We start from the raw sequence: 21949 nt of genomic DNA, 5'->3' as shown, positions 1-21949 counted from the left end.
TTCTTGTCGACGAGACGCACAGCATTGCATGCCGAGTGCGGTGTCGGCTGCCTCGGCTTGGGCTTTGTGCCTTGCCTCCTTGTTCTTCGCGCTTGCTGTATTGCGTTGGCGGAGGGATGTGGAAGTGTCTCTCTGTTGTCCACTGCATAGCTGCTTTGGCGGCTGCTTCGTTATCATCTCTCGTTTCCTCGCTGTTGCTCATGGGCCCCACGATGACGGTATCATCATCATTCCCCTCCCACCGTGCGGTGCAACCTCCCGTTTTCTTTCGGTTCTGTACACTCGCACGCGCACGCATGCCATGGCAGCATGCGGAAGGCGTGCTCGTACTTGTGCGTTTTCTCTCTGTGTGTATCCGCATCAGGTGTGTCGCGCCGAGCACTTGTGCGCATACCGCGCTGCATTGGACCCTCTTCATCTCACTCTTGTGGTTACACATCTGTTGTTAATCGGTGGAGGCGATGCGTCGCTGCATGATGCGCCGCGTCGGTGCGGCGCCGTTCGCATCGACGCGACGCTTGCTGAGCGATGAGGACCGCTACAAGCAGTTCTCCGACATTCTGTCCAAAGCACGGGCACCCAGCCTTTCTCCAGGGCAGGGAGGAGTGCCAGAGTTCTTTAACGGCCATTTCGCACCCGGAAGCGGGTTCATAGATCAGCACAGCATATCCCAGATGCAAAACACGCTGCGTGCAAACATGACACCAGAGATGCGCGAAAGCATGGCGTCGATGCTGCAATCGGCGCTTCAAGGCGGTGACGGCATGCCAGGCGGCTCTGTCGGCATGATGGCGTTTGGCATGGGCGAAAACGAGAAGGGGAAGAAGGTGGCTCGGGCTGCAAAGGTGTACTACGACCTCAAGACGGGCAAGGTCGACAAGGATTTTGTGGAGAAGGAGCTGGAGCCGGATGACCTCAGTCTGCCGAAGGAGACGGTGGGGGACTACAGCACCGAGGGCGCCTTGGAGGTTGAGTTCGTCGAGGATCAGAGGAAGGTTGATGCCTGCGCTGGCAAAGCAGAGACCATCTCTACAGCTCAAATCGAAGTGGAGCCGAAGGACACCACGCCATAGCGTAAAGCCAGAAGAGGCGGACCTTCTTTCTCTAACGCTGGGGACCCCAAACGGGCGCGTAGGCATGTCCGTGTCGTGATCTCGCGGTGGTCTGCTGTGGGGGATATCTTTACCTGAGACCGTCCCGGCTTTCGCCTTCTTGCTTGGCCTCTCTCTTCCGTTTTTGCCGTCATTTCTGCTGCGCCATTGTTGCTGCTTTCAGTCAGCGGCAGGCCTCTTTGCCGCTTCCCCCTCCAGCGCACGTGGTGCCTCCACCGACGGGTACCTTGCGCGGCGTGAGCGTCTTTGTTGCTTTGGACATCTTTGTTCCACAAGCTGTGTGGCGTGTGACCCTCACCGGCACCGCTGGCCATTTTTCTATTCCGGCGTGTTGTCTGTTAGCGGAGTTTTTTGGTTGTTGGTGGCTTGTCGCTGTTGCGGCCGTGGCGGCGCTGCCAGCGAAGGACTGCACGGACGGGTACAGAGAAGTGAAGCACTAGAATGCTATTTGCCGAGGAACCCATGAAGGCGAGAAAAACGTAAGGCTCAAATTGATGCGCTTAGGCCTGCTACTTGTACAGCAGCCTGTGCCCACGAAACGACAGCGAGACGTGCGCGCTGCCGCTTCCCTCTGTGAGCGCTCAGGCATACTGTCCTGTTCGCTATTTTTCTTTCCTTGTATCTTTCCCGGTGGCGCAGATTTGGCGCGATGCATGCACCCCCTTTTTGTGAGTGTATGCAGATCGTCACGAGCACCCACACAGTGTGCGGCTTCGCCGAGTGAACGGACAAGACGGCATCCACTTCTCTGTGACGGTGGCCGCATTGGTTCAACTGCATTTCTCATGCTAATGATGACCCCAAACGTCTCCGTTCCTTTTGCGTCCTTATCTCTCCTCTGTTCCCCATACACGTACTCGTCGTCTTCTGCCACTCCTGCTATCGTTTGACTTTCACACACATCTGCTTGCGCGGACATATACCTGTGACGAACTTGATGCACTGCGACTGCAAGGAACATTGTGCGTCCAAGCGAAGCCGTGTGCTCTCGTGTGAAGAACTGCTTGCACATCCTTCTCAGTGTCACAGTGAGGCGTTTTGGGATGTAATCATACTACTCTACGGACACACCAAGATATACATACCCTAACATACCCTCCCCCATCCCTTTCTGCCTTGCCGACGTATTCTTTCGTTTCGCTTGTTTTTGCATGCACATTTCGTTCAGCCCTCACATCTCTCATATTGTATTGATTCATTTCACGCCCGCACTTCTCTTTCTGTTTCCTCGCCGACTTACGCCCCCCCTACACACACACACACACACACACACACCTGCCTTCTGGGCTACGCTTGCTCACCGTCAGCCTCGACGCATCCCTTGCTGCACCTAAAAAAATCTCTTTCTTCCGTTCCGCTTTTGCACCCCCTCTCACTTCCATCACATTTCCGTTGATTCCTCTACCTTCATCTTCACGCCTCTCCGTCCCCACAAGCACAGAACCATAGCTTTTCTCAGCTCCATCCTCCCCCCTTTGTTATCTAGTTCTTTGAGGAGAGACCCTCTCCCTCTCTCTCCATTTCCCTCCCCGGTGTGCGTGGGTGGTGTGCCCGTGAGCTCTCTTCTTTTCGTGTCCTGCTCGACTCGTCTTCTTCACACCTTTCGGCTTTCTCCGTGGATGGGAAGCCACGCTCCTGTGTACGTAGCATCTCGTTGTTTCTGTTCTTGTCGTTCTTCCCCGTCGTCTTCACGGATTTTCTCTTCTCTTCCACTTGAACTTTCCTTTTTCGCTGTTCCTGTTCAACTACCTCTCTCACCCTCTGCCCTTCTTCTCTTGGTGAATATCTAACCGACCAATGACCCTCAAGGCTCAAGATGTGAAGCACATCATCGCCTGGTTCATTGGCGTGGTGCCAGTTTGCTTTTACACGGCGCTGATGGTCGTTTGCAGGGTTCACCGGCGGCAGATAGCCTTCGTCTGCGCCGCCGTCTCTGGGGTGACGTTTTTTGTGTGGTTTGTACTGAACTGTGCCTCCATCGTTTTCGCCATCATCTTGGCGCGGTCCAACATTAATTCCGCGAAGCGTACGCGGGAGAAGAGCGACGTGTCGCCGCGGGGTGCTGATCCGGTGCGTGAAAATCCGCAGACGCAGCGTTTCACCATCAATGCGGATGGGAGCCCCATGATCTCTCAGCAGTCAGAGGATGAGGGCGTCTTGTCGAGCATTCCCGACTCGAGCAAGGCCAACATGACCGCTTTTGAAAACAGCTCCTGTTTATCGAGCATTCAGGAGAGCAGTTCGCGAGCTTCAGTAAACCCTTTGCACTCACCCTGGCAGGCTTCCCCTACCATGAACATTGGGCTTCAGGGATCACCGCTGCCTCGTGGCGAGCTCGTCGTAGCGCCGCTGCGAGAGACGGGAATGCTGTCGCCACCGTCATTCCTTGAGCATCTTTACACGAAGGATGCGGCTCCAGTCATGCCCGCGTGCCCACCTATGAAGCCAAGCCACCTGCAGTCGTACACAACGCAAAACCTCGGCGCTGACAGAAACTTCAGCGGGCCCGGTGAGCAAGAGAAGTGCATGCTGAAGGATCAGGCGCTGTCGCTCGCAAATAGGTTGCCCGCCTTCATGCACGCTCCCACAGACGCCCGGCGCGCATCGGCGCCCTCCACGATCGCTTCCGTCCGCGTTGCCGACCCTTCCAAGCTCTTGCGTATAGCTTTCATGATGCCTCTCGTCTCGTTGTACATGACAATCATCATCACTATCTTCATGCTCATTGGCGCCCTCCTGTGCGTGTACGATACTCATTGCCTTTTCCTGGCATCTCCTGTACTCGGGCTGCCGTGGTTATGGGCAAACTTGTTGGTGATAAGGAAAGCTTTCTATAATACTTCGTATTTGCGGCACAGCTTTCACTGTCGCCTGGCGAGCGTCTTCACTCACTGGTTTTTCATGTTGATTGTCTACCTTCTCTCAGTTGGCGTGTTCGCCGCGGCGTGCGTGCTCGAAGTCATGTATTGGACCCCGTACAACATCGACGGAGAGGCGACGCCAAATGCGATTCGTGTTGTGAGTTACTTCGCCCCGATTTTAATTATGCTCAGCATTGGTGTCTTTCTCAACAACCTCAAGGGAATGCTCGGCATCACGTGGGAAACCTACGAGAGCGAGATGGTGGCCGACGAGGCGCCTGCGGCGACGGGGTACCCTAAATCTCCACGAGAGCGTGTGGCGATGCGAGACCTCTCGCCCAAGGTCGTGTCACATGGCCGCGTCGGTCGGCCGTCGCCTTCTGCAGGTATAGGAAGCGTTTCTGGCAACTCTTCCCTTCGCACCGCGGGTACCGTATCGGCAGCAGCGGTGCACGCACGCCTGCAGCCCCCTGTTATGTCCCCCAGCATTCCCCAGACGCTGCCCGAAGAGACGTGCTCGACTCTGTCGTCGATTGTGCGGTCTTTGGCGGTGGGCAGCATTTTCATTCCACAGATCAACGCAGCGTCGTCCGCGAAGCTGTCAGTGAACAAGAATCTCCTGCGCGGCTCCCACTCAAGCACTAATGGAAGCTCTGACCACCACAACGGCTCTCAACCAGCGGTCTTCATCTCCTCGGTCCCGCAGCTGAAGACGGTGACGATGCTCTACGTGGTCTACCGCGACATCTACGATGACGAAGAAGCCGTGTCGAGTGTCTTCAACGCATCCAACCAGAGGGGTGGCATGGCTGCCACCCGCAACAAGCAGCAGACCGTGTCGGCCAACTTCGAGGCCGTGATGGAAGCGCTCGAAGATGCCAGAGGGCAAGACAGTGCTGACGCGAACTCCTACGTGCTCACAGCATACGAGGATGCGATTTGCTTGGTGTGGGGACTCATCCCCTTCAGCAGCGAGCCGGTGCTCTTGGCGATCGAGAAAGCGCGTAAAATCATGGTGGCCTTCCAGAGTCGCCCGAAGCCGCCGACAAGTTTCAGCAATGCGCGGCAGGAGTTGGTTGCGGCTGTGGTGTCAGCCCCACATTCGCTTGTGGGCCTCGTAGGCTCTGGCTCCTGTCGTGGAATCCACTTCTTCAACCCACGCCAGCACGAGCTGGGGGCGCAGATGCTGCGCCGCGGTATCGCCATGCACCGCCGTCTCCCTTCCTTGCAGGCCTCCCTCGACGAGCCAAAGAACCCGTTTCACTGCATCTTGCTGGATGGGCGGTCGTGGAACAGCACGGCAAGTCAAATCCTAGCACGCCCGTGTGGCATCAGCGGGAGCGACGGACCTAACACAGCTGTGAAGCTGCCGAGGCAGAGAAGGCCGCTTCTCAACGTCTCTTCGAAGTCGACAAAAACGCAGTTTGTCATTATTTACAACTTCATGGAGGTGCTGAAAGCCATAGAGGAAGAGTGGCATCTCGTGGTGCAGCGGCAGGAGCACCTCGGCTCGAAGTTCTGTTTCCTCTCCGAAGCAGTGCAGCTGCTCCACCAGGGTGACCAGAATGGCGCACAGCAGGTGCTTAAGGGCGCAGTGCAGAGCATGACCTCCAGCAGTGACGCCGACAACATCACCATCGCCAAGATGCTGCTGGAAGATTTGGATGTCACAGAGGGAGGAGGCTCACCCACGATGTAAAACCAAAAAAAAACAAAGTGAACCATCCGCACAGCACTATAAACGACTCGCCACGTATAGTGCCCCTTTTCTCCGTATCTTCCGTGTATGTGCGCTCGAGCTTCTCTCTTCTCTTTTTGAATGCGGCGTGTGCTTGCTTGCCAGTGTATCGCGGGCGCACTTCTTGGCCGTTGTTGATTTTAATATTTCTTCCCTTTCTATGCATGTGTGCGACGAGGGTTGCTTGCTTCACGTGAGGGTTGGCCACAACGCCGGTCACTGCGACTCCCCCACGGAAAGAAGACATGAAATAAGTCTGAACGCACCCCACATTAAACCGTTGCAATGGAAAAAGAACTCTGCACAGATTAACACATGCACACACAGCACCCTTCTTTTGTTTTACCTTTTCGTTCTCCCCTCCCTCCCCCACCCCCTCACTGGCTAAAGTCTTGGAACCTCCTCCTCCCCCGGTCAATCGTTCTTCTTTCTTTTTTTTTACTGCTCCCTTGTCCCTGGCAGGAACCGTTTAGCTCAGGCAGGCATCGGATCAGGAACGGCTGCGATGCACATACAGTCACCAGTCACTCATATGTACAGCGAGAAGAGGCTGTGGCCTCCTTGCATGCAGCGCTATTGCGTTGAGTGTGGAGCTGTGGAGATGTGTCCCACCCTACTGCAAGGAAAACTGGATCAAGGAAGACACCGAAAACCATGTTGCGGTGTTGCTGCGCACTTGTTCTCTCTCCTCATGACGCTTAGCATGAGCCCTACAACGGTGGAAGATGACACACTGCCACGAATATGGGCGCATGTGCAGGCACTACTAGCCCGTGGCGTGCGCCTCTCATTTTAGTTTCTCTGTATTCATTGTGCACTGGAGCACAAGAGCGCTGTTGACAAGCTTGAAAAGTCTCTGATGCCAAAGTAGCCCACGTTAACGGCAGGGGTGGCGGGCCTGCTCACCGCTCTCAGACACCATGCCGATGTTTCTCCAAACCACGCTACACGATGTCGCACGCTGAGACATGAGGTGCTTGGCGGCATCCCTCCCGCATGAGAAGAACACGGATGCTGAGCATTCGAAACGACCGGCGACGATCCTTGTGCAGCTGCGCACGATCACCTGTCCGCGCTTTGAAGTCCTGCAGCGCCGTGCGGCTGGCAGCGACAACGAGAAGTACAGGTGCAGTGCCGGCTACTAATGCGCTGGCACTGTGGTAACCCCCCTCTTCTAGAGCCTGCGCCTCCGCCTGTATTTGCTGTGAGGGTGTCCTGCCTGGCATGGTGCTCAATATGCCACGCGAGAGTGGCGGGTCGCTCATGATGTGAAATACACTGCATTTCGTGCGGTAGTCTTGGACGCAGCGGTCTCCTTAGGCACATCTCAAACACGCTGCATGGACTTCCCCAGTCGTGTCTCCGTGCCTGCTCCTTATGGCCCCTTCAGAGCGACGAGCTGTGAGCTTTCTGTGCGCAGGAACAGGCTTGTCTAGGGGCCTTCTCCACTAGGCACACCGACTCCTGCCTGAGGCGTGAGGACGCAGGAGAGGGTGGAGCGCCCTTGCCGCCACAGACTCATGGCAACGCCCCGCCTGTGGTGGCGCACGCGGGCAAGCACTGCAGCCCTCCCCTTTCCCCTCCGGTGATGTCGACGGAGGCAGAAGCCGAGGACAGCGGTCTCTCCAGGCAAGAAGGTCACCCTGGAGCAGACCCCCGTATGGGCAAACGCGAGCGCTGCATGCGCGCGCTGTCCGCCGCAGCGGGCATGGTGTATCACATCCAGGCACGGCCTCCAGGGGCGAGAGGAGAGCACGGGTGAGAGAGGAAAAGAATGCGCAGGGGATGCACGCGGATCAGCGCTACAGCGCATGTGCGCGATGCATGCGGCATCTCCTACGTCGGACCGGGTGGGCTGGTGCGGTGGAGGCGGCGGAAGCATGGCGAGAGAGCACGCGGAGCCACGCCACGGAGTCATCGGGAGTCCACTGTGGGCGGGGGAGGGGTCTCCCCACGGCACTGTGCCGGGGCTTGAGGCGAGTCAGGGAGCAGCACGGCAGGGACATGCGGGTGCAGGGCCTCCGAGGGCCCTGGCCAGCGGCTGGCCGACTGCCTCCCTGAGCACATCCAGCATGGGGCTAGACCACCCCCTGTTACCCGCACGCCGCACACCACCGGCTCCGCCCTCGAGCAGGACGCTGAGTGCGGCTGGCCTTGATCACGGGCGTGCCGTCGAGGCCGGTGGGTCTGGCGCCGCTGGCGCCGCACGCACGCGGAGAACGGAGCGGAGGAAGGACACGTGGCGCCCGCTAGACGCACGCCCGGATGCGACGGCAGACGCCTCGTCCCAGACGGCGTGGATGGCGCTGTGGTGCAGCGGAGACCGGTGAGCTGTGGTTGCATGCACGTATTCGTTGACTTGTTCCGGATGTAGAATGGCCGCGCTGACACAGAATGCTCTCAGCCGAGTTTGCTTTTTCCGTGTCGTGGGTCTGTTTCATGAGGTGTTTTCCCTCTTTTTGTCTTCGTGGTGCGTACGAGGTTGTATGGTAGCTGCTGGTCTCGACGTGCTTGCAGTCTTTTTGTTTTCTTAGTGTGTTAGCCCGTGCTCTCTCGCTTTCCCTCTGTCTCCCTCTTCTGACACCCTCACAAGGGTTGCTGGTTGTGCCTCTGTTCCTGGAGTCTCATATGTGCGGGTATCTTGATGGCGCTCTACTTGTAGCGGGCTCTATTTTCTCGATGCTCTGTGTCACTTGTTTTTTTAGTTGTTTCACTCAGAGCTGGTGTGGGCGCAGTTGGTGAGCTGGCATGCGGGCCAGTCGATCGGTGTGTGTGTGTGTGTGTGTGTGTCTGCGTTTCTGTGCAAATGGAAGGTGGATGTATTTGCTGGACGGAGTAGGGAGGGGAGGAAGTCTGACAGATGGCGGACGTGTACGGGGGACAAAGACATGGGACACGGAGAGCGCGTTCGTCTTTCTGCTCCGATGGACGTTTTTTTTTTTCGTTATTATGTCGTATGGATGCTTGCCATACGAGGTCCATGCTTTGAGAAGTCAAGGAGACTGACATGGTCGCCTCCACGCCTAACTTTCTGGGGTTTGTGTGTTGATGGCGGACTGCCTCGGTGGCAGGGTAGAGGTCATATGTGCCCGTTGATGAACTAATTTCGCAAGCTAATCCAGTCGTTAGAGTGTGCCTATGCTAATGCGCGCCTGTGCTTTCGCATGAGCGATGTGCGCTGCTTTCGTGTCTCTTCCTCGTCTTGTGGTTACTGCCTACGAGAAAACTGCGTTGTGTCTGGACCCGCGTTCTCGTCGTTGTTTTCTTCGAGTGTTTTCTTTTTGCGTGCTCGCATTGGGGGTGGGGCTTTTGCACTTGAGCTTGCACGTGTGTGTGCTCGACGCCGTAACCCGTTACTGCCACCTCTTCGCAGTTTATCACTCTTGCACTGCAACCTTGAAGGCCTAGAGGGGGATGGGTGAGCGACTTTGTGGGCGGGGGGCAAGGGTGGACGAGAGGGGGCATGGAGAACATCAAGTAGGTCCGGTAGGATGCCACGTGCGAGTGAGTGCGCCTTGGCTGCTGGTGTTTTTCGCAGTCCTCCTTTCTTTGCTATGCTTGTCTCACTTGACCGGATATACTTATGTCTCACGTCCTGCTCTTCCTGCCTCTTTCATCCCCGCTGCAACTGTGCGGCAAAAGGAGCCTCGTAGAAACACGTCGTCGAACGTCTTCATCCGCACGCCACCTCCTTTTTCCGTGCCTTCTCCGCTGCCCCATTCTGGCGTCCGCGGAAAACTTTCTCTCTCTTTGTCTTTTCTCCCTCGCGGTTTGAACATTTTCACTCTGAACGCCTTCGATGATTCACTACGTCAATCCTTGAGGAACAACAACAACAGAATCGCCTCCTTTGCTGTTTGTTGAGCTGCGTTGACTTGTCGCTCCCATTTAATAATCTTCCCTTCGTGTCTTCAGTAACCCTTTCATCGTTTTGAGTTCACCAACCGATGAAAACGTGGCGGCGCGCGTGTTCGAACTGCGTGTCACCCCGTTTCTCATTTTGCCTTCCAGAGGACAACAACAAACAAAGAAGGAATGCCATCAGCGACGACGGCGCCGTACAATGAAAACAAAAGATGAGAGCTCACCCATGGAAAACACCTCTGCTGATTTCTTTGCTCGTTTTCTTTTTCCTTTCTGTGTCCCCCCCCTCCTCCTCCCTTTTGCACACTCTCTCTCTTTTCAGTTGGCTTTATTTTCGCTCTGTCTTTAACACTGCGGTGTGTGCGTGTCTCTCTCTCTTCGCCTTCATGTTGCCGCTTCTCTAAGTCTCCGTGTCCGTTGTGCTGTTTTTTTCTTTTCTTTTCGATGGCTCTTGGTTCTCCTTTCCTTCAACCTCACGCCTTTTCTTTTCTCTCTCCTTTGCGGTGATGCAAGGGCAGTGCCTATTTCTTTGGCGCTCTCTCTTCTGTTTCATGTATTTAGCTTGCGCTCTCTTTCCGCCTCTGTGCGTCTGTGCTAGCACCGCTGTGGTGGCCTTAAAGTGAGCGCATCAAATTCAAGTGCAATGCAAGAGGGAAGAGAAGCGTAGCAGTGGATTGACGAAGCGACGTCTGTATCTCGCTTTACCTTTCTCCAGATCTACTGGATTACATCTTGAGGATCATGCCGCAATGGTATATCCTCCATCGACGACGCGTCTGCAGTTTACGGCTTTCCACCGTGGCACCTGAGTCCGTGCGGTGACTCTGACGCCACTTCATATGGGAAGCGACGGACCACACCTCATAGCCGCCTGCGATGCGCGCCACCTGTGTGTCTTCGGAGCAGCTTCTCGCCTACCTAGCCGTTTATGATGGACTTGGCACACTCCACAGCCTCTCTTTCCACCCCACCACCACTCTTGCCGCCCTCTTCCTCCCTCTCTTGTTTCTTGTCTGCGCAGTTCCGTCCTTATTTTGATCGCTTCTTCCGTGTTCTGCGCCGTGCCGCTTTCGAGGCGTGGTATACTTCGTGACAAGCCGTCCCTCACCTTTCTCGCTGCAGCTCTGAAGCGTCCTGCCTCCGCCATCCCGTATCTTCTATACATCTGTGGCGAGTTTTGAACGGTTACACACACGCACTTAGAGTATAAAGGTGACGTGCTTTGGGCCAACACCTCGGGAGTCAAGGTAGCCACACGCAGGTCCGTGCACACCAGCACGCACACTCCATTTGTGTGCAGCTCTCATCTTTCGCTATAGTGCTCTTCCAAAGGGAGCATAGGCTGTTCCTGAGTCGAACTCTCTCTCGGCTTTGCTGTTGACCCTGCCGCAGCGGCACTGCACAGGCTCTCTCTGCGTCGCCTTCGTGCGTGTGTTTCGTTTCTGTCTTCTCGTCGGTTTCGTACTTTCCTGTTCCCCCTCTTTGTCTTCCTCGATCTCTGTACGACGCTGTCCTGTTGTACTTGATTCTCTTTTCTTATTTCTGACCTGCGCACGGTGCCTAGCGGCAGGTGCCACCATATCCCCCTCCTCCCCCGATCCGATACGTTTGTATTTTTCATAGATTTCTCTTCCTCCTTCGTGCAGGGACCTCTCGCCGCTTCTGAAGGGCGACACAACACGAGACACCCTCTGCACAGTGCTTCGCAAGAAGACAGCGGGGGTGCTGCTTGACAATCCTGGCAGCGGAAGCCCGTTTCCGCCTTTGCTCGCTCTCGCAGCTCATGAACAGAGAGAATACATATCGCATACAAGTCTGCCATAATGAGCTTGCGCTCGCACGGCAGCCGACAGGCCAACCAGCGCACGTTGTCGACTTCAGTGCGCGACCGTGACTCTGGCGACGGCGCCTCTGTGCCATTGCGCTCATGCGCACTACAGCCGCGCCCGCCTGTCAGCTGTGGTCGCTCGTCGTCTACGTCGAAAAGCGCCAAGGGTGCACAAAAATGTTCGCCGCCGGCAACATCGGTATCGAAGAGATCGGCGACAAAGAGGCTGGCGCTGCGCACCCGCCTGCCGTATCTGCGTCCCGTTCCGCCTCTTCCTGCGCCAATGGGTGGAGAGCCCACGTCGTCGTCTCTTCGATTTGAGCGACGGTCGTTCTCGTCCAGTTGCGTGCCGCGCGAAGCAGTGACAGTGCACAAGCCAACGTACACCATCATACTCGAGGCACTCCAGCACGTGAAGCACCTTTGCAATAGTATGCGGGACTCGGACAGGGATGCACAGTTGCCGTTGGGGGCGTGCAGTTTCAGTGGTGCGCGTGACAGACGAAACAACCGTCTTGCGCCGCCGTCGATCCCCTGGCTGTCTGAGGACGCCACGGCAGTCGTCCAAGATATCGAGATGGTGCAGGGCATGCTGTTCTCGTCTCTTCAGAGTGGCAGCGCGGCGGATCCGGTGAACCCGGTGATACCGAAGCGCGACGCTGCGGGCGTCCAGCTGCAGCACACGCGGAGTCACTCCTGGAACCCCCAAAGGGGAGTTGGCTTTACCCCTGCCGGCTTTGGCACCTTTCTGACCAAAAAGGAGCGGAAGAAGGCGTGGACGGTTTTTCTGCACAAGAATACCCACGCGTTTGCCCTCATTGTGTGCGCCTGCAGATCCTCTTTGGCGACGCGAGAGCCACAGGTAGGGTCCGTGCTGCTTACCTTCCTTTACAATGTCTTGAGGCACATGTCGGGGGATAAGCAGCGTAAGGCGGTGGCGTTGTGCGAGAAGCTTGGCATTATCCGTGTATGCACGTCGGTGCTTCAGGAAGGGAAGCGCCGGCTGCGTCCCGCAGATGTCGATGCCGCCTTTGTTGCATCTCTCCGCGGGTGCGAGGCGGCTGCGCTGCTCTTCACCCTTGGTAGCACCTTCAACGTCAAGTTGTGGACCCTTTTCCGTCTTTCACAGAGCCTCGAGTGCACGTTTGCCTGCGCGTCCGTAACGTTCCGCCTGCTGGAGGCGGAGTTTGCCACGTACCACGCGTCACTGCAGTCCGACCTTTGCCAGATCACCACGGCGGCGGCACTGGAGGAGTACACGTTGAAGCACACCCGTAAAGAAACGCTGACGGCGCTGCGCCGCTTTCAGTCGCGCACGCAATGGACCTGCACGGCCTTTTCCCACCTCTGCTTCACGCTTTTCGCCTTCACTGGGAACTCCGCGTCGGCTGTCGATCTTGGCGCGCGCGGGACGGAGCTCTGCGCGACTGCCATTGCCATGAGCACTTTTTTTTTGACACAAATCGCGCCGCTGCTGCTGATGAGCGTAAGGTACGATGCGTCAGAGAAGACACGACACCCGGATGCCGGATCGCTGGTATCCATCGATGCCGAACACTGGGTGCCATCGTGGGTGATGCGGCTTATGCGGCGGGTGGAGTTCATGTTGCTGTGGTGTGTAGCGTTGATGCAGCGATTGACAAACTTCGACAAGGTTCGTCAGATGGCGGCTGAGGTTGCATTGCGCTTTCACGTGCCGCGCGGCATCGTCTTCTACCTGTTGCCACCGTCACACCACATGTTGCAGATGTCACCCCGGCGAGAGTGCGTCCACGTTATTCTGCTCCTGCTGAACGCATTGCTGGCGGCAGACAGGGAGGCGGTGCTGGCGGACATAAAGGACCTTGGCGGGCTGACGGTTGTCGTGGCGAGCGTCTTGGCGTTGTCTGAGAAGTCGTCGCAGCAGTGGCACCACTTCTACCTCCAGTTGTGCTCTATTTACGGGTACACGGTGCTGCCGTCATGGAAAGGCCGCGCCGCATGCTACGTTGACGAGCGCTTGCCGGTATCCCTGCGTCGCCAATTCGACGTTGCCAAGGCCCCAGGTGGAAAGTCTCAGCTGTCGGAACCCGTGAACAGCGGTCACAGCGCGGTCGATACGAGGACAGACGCCTCTCAGGCGTGCCTGTCGTCGACGCAGGCGTCGCTGGCTCAGTGTGCGGGTCGCTCGACGGAGACTGTGTTGGACTCGATCATCTCTTCTTCGCTCACAGCAGCGCGTTCGGGATGCGGGGGTTTGGATAATTATCTCCTGCTCGTAGACATCCGCCCAGATGTGTTCTCGCCAGAGCTGCGCAGCGGCGACGTTGATCCTGTGTCGGAGCTGGTGGCGTTCGACCGCTCACAGCTGCTGTGGCCGTTCAAGGATGCGGCACCGCCAACGACGGCGACGAGCTGGAACGGCACCTCCTCCTTTGTTGCTGCAGCCGCAGAGGACGCGCATCTCAGCGTGCCGCTGATCAATGTGTCGGAGGAAGACCGGGTTCGGGTGCTGCGCCACCACATCGCGCGGCTTACACTCTTGGACGAAGCGGCGTGCGATGGTGGTCCGACTCCGCATGTGCACAAGGTGGTGTTCGAGCGACTGAGCAGCGCGTCGCCCAGCGCAGCTGGCGACGCAGCCGGTGCCGTTCAGCAGAGCGCTGACGGAGTCGAGTTCTTTTCGGACTACGAGAGCGGCAACCTGCAGCGCGCCGTCGAAGTGACCGACAGCGAGTACGACTTAGTCCTTTCCTGGGACACAGCCACCAACTCTTACACTCAGTGGTTCAATTTTGGCATGCGCCACTTCACCCCTGGCAAAACGTACCGCTTCAATATCCTGAATATGGAAAAGGGTGACTCTACCTTTAACGAGGGCCAAAAGCCACTTATGTTGCACGTGCCGGACGGCGGAAACCCTTCCGACCCCAGCGCGCCGCGGCCCAAGTGGACTCGAACCGGGGAGAGCATCTTTTACTTTGGCAACGCGTTCGTTCGTCCTGCGCGCGCGCACTACTTCGCGAAAACCGGGGAGACCGCCAGCACTTCGGCGGCATCCCCACTCTCCGTGTCTCCGCGACCTCCATCACTGTCGGTAAACACGTGTTCGCCGGTTTCGCACTTCGGCGGGCGTGCACCGCCACCGGTGATTGCGAAGAAGCGCGTTCCGGCACCCCCCGCACCGCCACCGCCGCCCACGACGCCGCCGTCGGTTACCGCCGCCACATCTGCAGAATCGGGGGCGCTGAAGCAGAAGTGCTACTACACCGTCACTTTCTCTGTAACCATGCCAACAACGATGGCCGGAACGGTTTACCTTGCCAACTGCTTCCCGTTCACATACACCGAGATGCGAGAGCATCTCGCGTGGCTGGCGAGGGAGGCTCACGCGTGCCCAACACGCTCGCTGCTGCCGCAGTGCTTGTGCTGGACACCGGGTGGGTTGCAGGTGCCGCTGCTGACGGTGACAGCGCTGCGTAACCGAGATACCGGGGAGCCGTACACCGCGGACGAAATACGGCGTCGCCCCATCGCGCTGCTTGTGGCGCGTGTGCACCCTGGCGAAACGAACGCCAGCTGGGTCATGCAGGGTCTTCTGGATACCCTTCTCTGCCCGCCAGCGGGGGCCGCAGACTACGCATCCCACCTGTGTGACAACTTTGTCTTCAAGGTGATACCCATGCTGAATGCTGACGGTGTGATCATGGGCAATCATCGCTGCTCATTCGCCGGCGCAGACCTAAATCGAGACTACACGAATCCTAAGGCAGATTTCAACCCCACTCTCTACGCGATGAAGCAGTTGCTGCGATACTGGACGAGCGAGGAGAGGCGTCAGGTTGTGATGTTTGCCGACTTTCACGGTCATTCGCGAGCCAAGAACTTTCTTGTATATGGGTGCACCATGAACACGATACGAGGCGTCGCCACGCACTCCCGCCAGAAAGGTAGAAGAGTAGGTGATGGCGGTCGACGCTGTCGCACTCGGAAAGCGTCCAGCACGGCTCCTGCTGGCCCGGAGAAGGTCGTTGCTGCCTTGCTATCACAGCTGTTCCCGTCCTTCTCCCTCTCGCAGAGTTCCTTTGCTGTAACCAAGGACAAGAAGGGGTCTGCGCGTGTTGTCCTCTATGACGAGTTTGGTGTGCGCATGAGCTACGGCTTCGAGGCAACAATGGTGGGTGGCCTGGTCTGCGTTCCTGAGCTGCTGCGAGTGAGCACTGGCACCCACGAAGATGATGCTGCTGCACCGGTGTCGGCCGTGGGCAAGGCGGAGGTGCACTACAGTCCCACCGTATTTCGTGCCATGGGGGACGTCTTTCTGCGGGCGTTGTCAATTCTTTTTCGACAATGGGCGGTGCTTACGGCGCTGGGGGCGGACAGCGGCTACAGCGATCGAAAGAGCGGCCCAAGTGATGTGCTCAAGTCAGCGGCGCTGCAACTGTCGTGGAGTATGACCGCTGCCGCTGGATGTGGCCGTGATCCACCGAAGAACCCTTTTTCACCCTCCTCCAGGGAGTCCGGTGGGGCTTTTCCGCGGGCGGGACAATACGCGGCAGCAACACGAGGAGACCGACGAGTGGGGTCTCCGGTTCGTGCCGGCGCGTCGGCGGCACCGAACGAAGCCGGTAGCGGGCTATCTCTCGTCCCCATGGAGGGCCAAGCGGAGGCACTGGACTACCTGTTCATGGCAGACTGCCGCGAGGGGGGAACAGCAGGCAGGGATGACGACGGCCAAGACGAAGAGAGCATTGTGAGCGGCAGCGATATCTCTACGGAGGAGGACAGCGATGATGCTGAGATGGAGGATGATGAGCTGCTCGCTACGACGAGCGCGAGACGCACGCGGAGGAGGCGTGCAGAGGCTCAGTATGCCGGGAACGTATCTGAGGTTAGCGAACATAGCGCGTCCTCGCCCGTCGGCTCTGGTAGCGACGACCAAGACTGGTCGGGCTGCAACTCCTCCGGCAGCGCCGCTGGCGACTCTGACGATGGCCGAAGTAGCGTGAGCAGTGTTGATGAGGAGATTCCTACGAATCTATTCACGTAGGCGAGAGACTGCAAGGTTGCATGCTGCGTCCTTCTCGCGGTACTGTCTGCTTAGCGTGGTTGAACGCAAGAGAGCGCTTTTTTCTTGTCCGGTGAAATGTGCACTTCGTTCTCCGCCCCTCCTTCCCTGCCTGTCTGCGCGTATGGGCGTCCCCGTGCATGTGTGCGTTCACATGTGCACTGCTGCCCTGCAGCGCGCCACCCTCCCTGAGTGTGAACGTCTGTTCTTCCGTTCTCTTATACTCTTGTCTGTCTCATTCACTAGCGTGCGCCGCTCAAGCGTACTGTGCACAGCGATGCGATGCAAGGCAGTCGTTGAAACGTGTATGCGGGCCATCGTGCTCTTTTATCATTCTATTGGGCGCTGTTCTTTACCTTTCGACGTGGTTTCTCTTTCTTTTTTGTTGGCTGCCCTTTTCCAGCTCCGCCTCCGCCGTTTGGCGCGGGAGGGCAGAAGGTGAGCAGCGCAGCAGAAGAACGAACGAAACAAGAGAAACTCCGTCCGGGTCTCCCTCTCATGTCATCTCTCGCGCCCTCTTGAGAATCACGCGGGTGCCCGGTGGCAATTAGCATACCCCGTGGAGCCGCACCAATACCAGGAACCAAAGGAAAAAGAAAAGACGCTTGACCCTTTTAGGGAGGGGTGCGCTGCGACTATGCCGATCGAGGCTGGATTCGTGGTGAGCGAGCACGACTTCTCGGCCTTCTAGTCAAACTGGAGCAGCACTCTCTTTTTGGGCTACCTGACCACCACACATCACCTCATGGTGCAGGTAGGGGGTGGAGGGAAGACACCCCAGTGCATGATATCTCAGTGCTCACTACACCCCTACCCGCTCTGTCGGGGGTAGTGGGGAGAGGAGCCAAGCAGCCCCCACCCCTCCTGTGCCTGCGAAATGCTGTACTCACCGCTGGTGGTGACTCGGTCGGGGCGTTGCTTGTATGCGTGCGTGTCTAGGACTGCTTCGCGCCACGCGATGGGGTCTGTGCCATGACAGGGGTCGAGTGAAGTTTTGCTCATTTTGTGTTGCAGAGAATGAACACGTGTTAGGGCTGACAAAAGAAGAAAATGTCGCCGCTTTTCTCCGCTCTTTACTGTCGCCTTTTGTTGTGCTTTGACTGCCTCTTCGGGCGTACACGCCCACTTTCGAGCTTCCTCCCTTTCTCGACAGAACGGCGTCGTCTTTGCCTACGCACAATAGAGCCAAATCGCAGCCTCACTGCGGCGTTGCGGTGATGAAGGAACCCACCTTAGATGGCCTGCACGTCGGCGGGGATGTTGGCGATGGCCCTGTTTCGGATGAGCCTTCTCTTCGACAGAAGGTTGCCGTTGCGGTCGGCATCGCCTGCATGGGCGGCTACATTGGCTATAACCTCATGTACAACCAGCAGGCGAGCATGTCGCAAGCTCTGTGGAGCAGAGAGGACGAGAATGCAGCGCCTGTGTCAACGCCTGTGCGGCCACGCGTGGCGCTCGTGAACATGGCGGATAACTTACGCTCGTGTGCCATGGCAGGCCTGCGGGCGTGGCTGGATGTGGCAGATGAAGTGGAGGTTGAGTTCCCCACTGTGACCTTTGTAGAAGATGAAGAAGCCGGCGCGATTACTGGGCTCGCCGCAGAGGTGCGAAGGGCTGCTCTGTTTGCGTGGGTAGAGCTGAAGGAGCGTAAAGAGATGGATGCACCCGTTGACTTGAAACCGTTGTGCTGCGTCGTGTTTCGTAGCATAACTGAGGTGGATGGGCAAGCTCTCGATGCATGGGATGTACAGGAAGTGGAGTTGCGTCGATGGCACGGGAAGCGGTTTGTAACGCGTCACTGCGTGGGTGCCTCAGTGGATGGCAAGCATGCGATGGTGCTCATGCACGACGTTGAGGGAGTTATTGACGTGGGGCCGGCAGCGGCTCTCGCTGGTGGTCGCGTGAGTGATTGCGGCACTCTCGTGCGCCAGTATGGTGCACCAAGCGCAGCGAGTTTTCGTCGATGGAGGCTGAGCGCTGAAGCGCCGTCATCGTCTACCCCAGTCCAGCCGCCCGCAACGTCGCTCCTGGGACTTGGAGTAGGCCTGCGAGACGGCAAGCGTTGCCAACTTTGGCAAAGCCCATTGCACATTTTCGCAGCTCTTGGCTCAGTGCTGCGCTACAACCGCACCGATGCCGCCGTCTATCCCAATCACGTTACTACACCAGTGCTTGTGTCGCAGAGTGCGAGTGCTGTGAGCGCCTCTTTGTGGGGCTGCATGAAAGAGTTGGCACTTCGATGCACTTCACCGTTGCTGCATTGGTACATGGCACGGCAAAGCGAGCGCATGGAACGTCAGCGACAGCTCTCTTCCACTTTTGTTGTCGTGGTAAGCCTCGCCGAGGAAAGCGCGGCCGTGACATCAGACGTGCTACGTGTTGTCGAGGAGTACGTGGCCGAGTGGATGCGCGACATGAACGGGGCTTCACCAATGAAGACATCGTTGCCGACCTCGAATCGAGTTTGCGCACGAGACGCGGCGGCAGGAACCGAGAAGCTCTTGGTGGCGCCGATGATGCAGGTTGACTTGACCGACATCATCTGCAGTGTCATTGCGGCTGAGTGGCTTTTGATCCGACTCATCAGCCTTGTCGCGGCTTTGGGACTTGAGCCTGCACTCGCCCAGCTTGTCGCTGTGCCTGGGCCGCAGGCGAGCACCTCACTCCTATACCCGACACCGAACACCGCACACCTACGCCACCTGTGGCTGCCACGATCGGCATTAGCCTCTTCATCGACGAGCACTGATAAGGATGCCACGTCGCTTCGCATGACGAGGACTGGGCGCACCACGCAAGGAGGCCACTTCGTGGGGTGCGCTGCGACTACGCCGATCGAGGCTGGATTCGTGGTGAGCGAGCACGACTTCTCGGCCTTCTAGTCAAACTGGAGCAGCACTCTCTTTTTGGGCTATCTGACCACCACACATCACCTCATGGTGCAGGTAGGGGGTGGAGGGAAGACACCCCAGTGCATGATATCTCAGTGCTCACTACACCCCTACCCGCTCTGTCGGGGGTAGGGGAGAGGAGCCACGCAGCCCCCACCCCTCCTGTGCCTGCGAAATGCTGTACTCACCGCTGATGGTGACAAGGTCAAGCGCCTGCCGCCTAGGCAGGTCGGCTGCGGCGTATCACTGCGGATGTCGGTGGCCAGGCCCTGGGCGGCGTTGCGTCGGAGCGACCTTCGGAGCGGGGGGGGGAGTGGGCGCAGCTCGAGAGGGAGGTCGTGCTGAGGTGACTGGGTCGGCGCATTGCTGACGCCGGCGTGCTGCAGCCAAGCGATTTCTTGTCCCCCTACCCGTTAGCACCTCTGCAACACAGGCTCTGCCTCACTGCCGGCGAGGCTACACGTTGGTATGACAGGGCAACGACATGGCTCCGACGATTTCCAGGGGGGTCGTACTTTCCACTGTGTCGCTTTCCCTCTTTACCGCGCGACCTCGCCAGCACTGTTCACACCGCCGACACTCGAAAGAAGGCGACTGAGCGCGGCACTGACGTGTTTCCACAGCGGTCATTGCAGAAGGAGGCCTACCAACGGCAGGATCGGGCTTTCATGCGGTTGTGGCTTCCCAGCCTGCTTGACATCATGCACAGTGACTCGGCACGACTTCGTTTTCTCTACGGAGCAAAGAGCAGACCCTGGGCGACAGCATTGCGCACAATGGTCTGTCGACGCGCGAGGTATCTGGGACGCTCTTTGCCACTGGGCGCATCGTCTCTCTGTTGTTGTTCTACGTAGTTCACCTGGAGTTAATGCCGCAGTCCGTTGCGGGCGAGGACGCGACTGTGCCTGGCTCCGATTTTGGGCTCGCAACTTTATATGCGATGTTGCAGCACTACACTGCCTTCTTACTGGAGGATTGCCGATTGCCGGTGCGCCTCTCGGCGGCGTTGTGTGCTCTACCGTCTTTCAAGTCCGACAGCGACACGCGGAGTGTGCCACACAGCCGTCCGTTCTTCTTGGGGAGCCGCGACAACTACGCAACAGACTTGTTTGCCGTGTTGTCAGTCAACAACGCGACTCCTGAAGTTGATGCCTTTCCAGTGCAGCGGGATATCACTCGCGCCTGCGTCTAGGTACCTTTTGTGAAGGCACTGGTGCAGTCATGCGGTAAAGCAGGCATGCGCGAGACCTACAGGAGCGTCGCCTTCGGCGTGGAGCCGTCGTCGGTGACAGTCTGACGTGGGGTCTGTTCAAGGAGGGCAGTGCGCCGGTCCTTTATCTTCCCCTAGCCGCGGCTAGCCATGCTTGGCGCCACCATTGGTGGAGCATTATGAGCTCACTGCAGACGCCCTTGGCTGCATAGGATTTGAGCGTAACATGTTCGCCGGCTAGTCGTCTGACTGCACTGCTGCTGCCTCTGCCTCTTGCGGGCTGTGAACAAAAACCTGCACAATAGTGCTTCGTGTGGCCTCGTGTGGAGAAGCGACACCTACAATGCCCTCCTGAAGGATCGCCCACGAGGAATGGAGACACAGATGTACATGTCAGTGCTCCTGCGGATGTAGAGGCACCGGCGCAACACGAGAGAGAGGCGGCAACACCTCGTGTGGTTTACCACATGGGGGGTGACAGTGCATGGCATTATACATTGGAGCAGCTGTGCGCACACTACCACCCTAACGCGGATCTCCGTTTCAACCTTAACACCCTGTGCGCCCCATTTCGAAATGGACTGGTTACAGTGGAAGAGCCGCACCCCGGCCGCTATCCTTTTATGCCGAAACCGCCACAGGTTTACCGCGGCGTATCTACGAGTGATTGCGGAGAGGGAAAAGACCTATTGGTCCGGTGTCTTTCAGCTTCACGCCGCAGCTGTGGGACACTGCAACGGCTCCCTACTTGGCCATTCAGGTTTTTTCCGTTTATCCATACGACGCCGAGGCGACCGAGGGGGGGGGGCGTGAGATGACGCAGGGACCTTTCCACGGCACTGAGTCTTGCGGGGAAACCCACAGTGCGCTTTTTCACTCTACGGGAGTCGGTACGGCCGCTTGGGTGTGACAGTGCTTCGTGTCACCTGCGACGCGTCGACCGACACATTTCGCCCAAAGATGGAATGAGGCATGCGGAATAAGCGGCTGCCTCCTTCCTCCTAATCCTCATCTTACCGTTGTCGACACGTACACAGACAGACAGACACCCACACACACACACATACACAGAGGCGTGGCCTGAAACTGATCTTCCTCTCTCCAATTCACGTGGATGGCGAGCGCGCTGCAACAGTGCCGACGTTTGCCTCTTGACTATTTTTCTTTGCATCGGCTGCTTCTAGGCAACCTTTGCCGGCTATCGTCTGTGCGTACACGCTCAACGTTGCCGAGGCTCACACCAGCGGTTGCGAGAGCACCGTCGTTGTCACCTGGTGAAATGGCTACCTCAAGTTACTCCGTTGTGTTGTTTGATCGTCTTCGTGCGGTTGTAAACACGTCATGCTGTCACTGCGCCACACCGTCCATGTCTCGCTTTGTCTTTCGCTTTTCCTTCTC

General features: G+C 57.7%; 4 protein-coding genes and 1 pseudogene across 4 annotated transcripts, besides 1 other annotated feature; all 5 read left to right on the top strand.

Moving 5' to 3' along the window:
- Positions 1–461: 461 nt before the first annotated feature.
- On the top strand, positions 462–1073 carry LMXM_32_0220 (conserved hypothetical protein; the record flags this gene model as incomplete). Its single annotated transcript, XM_003878218.1, has 1 exon — positions 462–1073. The coding sequence occupies one exon, from the start codon at positions 462–464 to the stop codon at positions 1071–1073; it is 612 nt and encodes a 203-aa protein (XP_003878267.1).
- Positions 1074–2909: 1836 nt separating this feature from the next.
- On the top strand, positions 2910–5672 carry LMXM_32_0210 (hypothetical protein, unknown function; the record flags this gene model as incomplete). Its single annotated transcript, XM_003878217.1, has 1 exon — positions 2910–5672. The coding sequence occupies one exon, from the start codon at positions 2910–2912 to the stop codon at positions 5670–5672; it is 2763 nt and encodes a 920-aa protein (XP_003878266.1).
- A 6308-nt stretch (positions 5673–11980) lies between these two features.
- Positions 11981–16432, top strand: LMXM_32_0200 (metallo-peptidase, Clan MC, Family M14; the record flags this gene model as incomplete). Its single annotated transcript, XM_003878216.1, has 1 exon — positions 11981–16432. One exon carries the CDS (start codon positions 11981–11983, stop codon positions 16430–16432), a length of 4452 nt encoding a protein of 1483 aa, XP_003878265.1.
- A 1349-nt stretch (positions 16433–17781) lies between these two features.
- Positions 17782–19332, top strand: LMXM_32_0190 (conserved hypothetical protein; the record flags this gene model as incomplete). The annotated part of the gene is made up of 1 exon (XM_003878215.1): positions 17782–19332. One exon carries the CDS (start codon positions 17782–17784, stop codon positions 19330–19332), a length of 1551 nt encoding a protein of 516 aa, XP_003878264.1.
- A 677-nt stretch (positions 19333–20009) lies between these two features.
- On the top strand, positions 20010–20533 carry LMXM_32_0180 (annotated as a pseudogene).
- Positions 20010–20533: a sequence feature.
- Positions 20534–21949: the final 1416 nt, after the last annotated feature.

The sequence above is a fragment of the Leishmania mexicana genome, chromosome 32 (genome assembly GCF_000234665.1).
Source record: "Leishmania mexicana MHOM/GT/2001/U1103 complete genome, chromosome 32".
NCBI lineage: Eukaryota > Euglenozoa > Kinetoplastea > Trypanosomatida > Trypanosomatidae > Leishmania > Leishmania mexicana.
The sequence above is the reverse complement of the archived record's forward strand: the minus strand, read 5'-3'. Positions and strand labels throughout refer to the sequence as shown.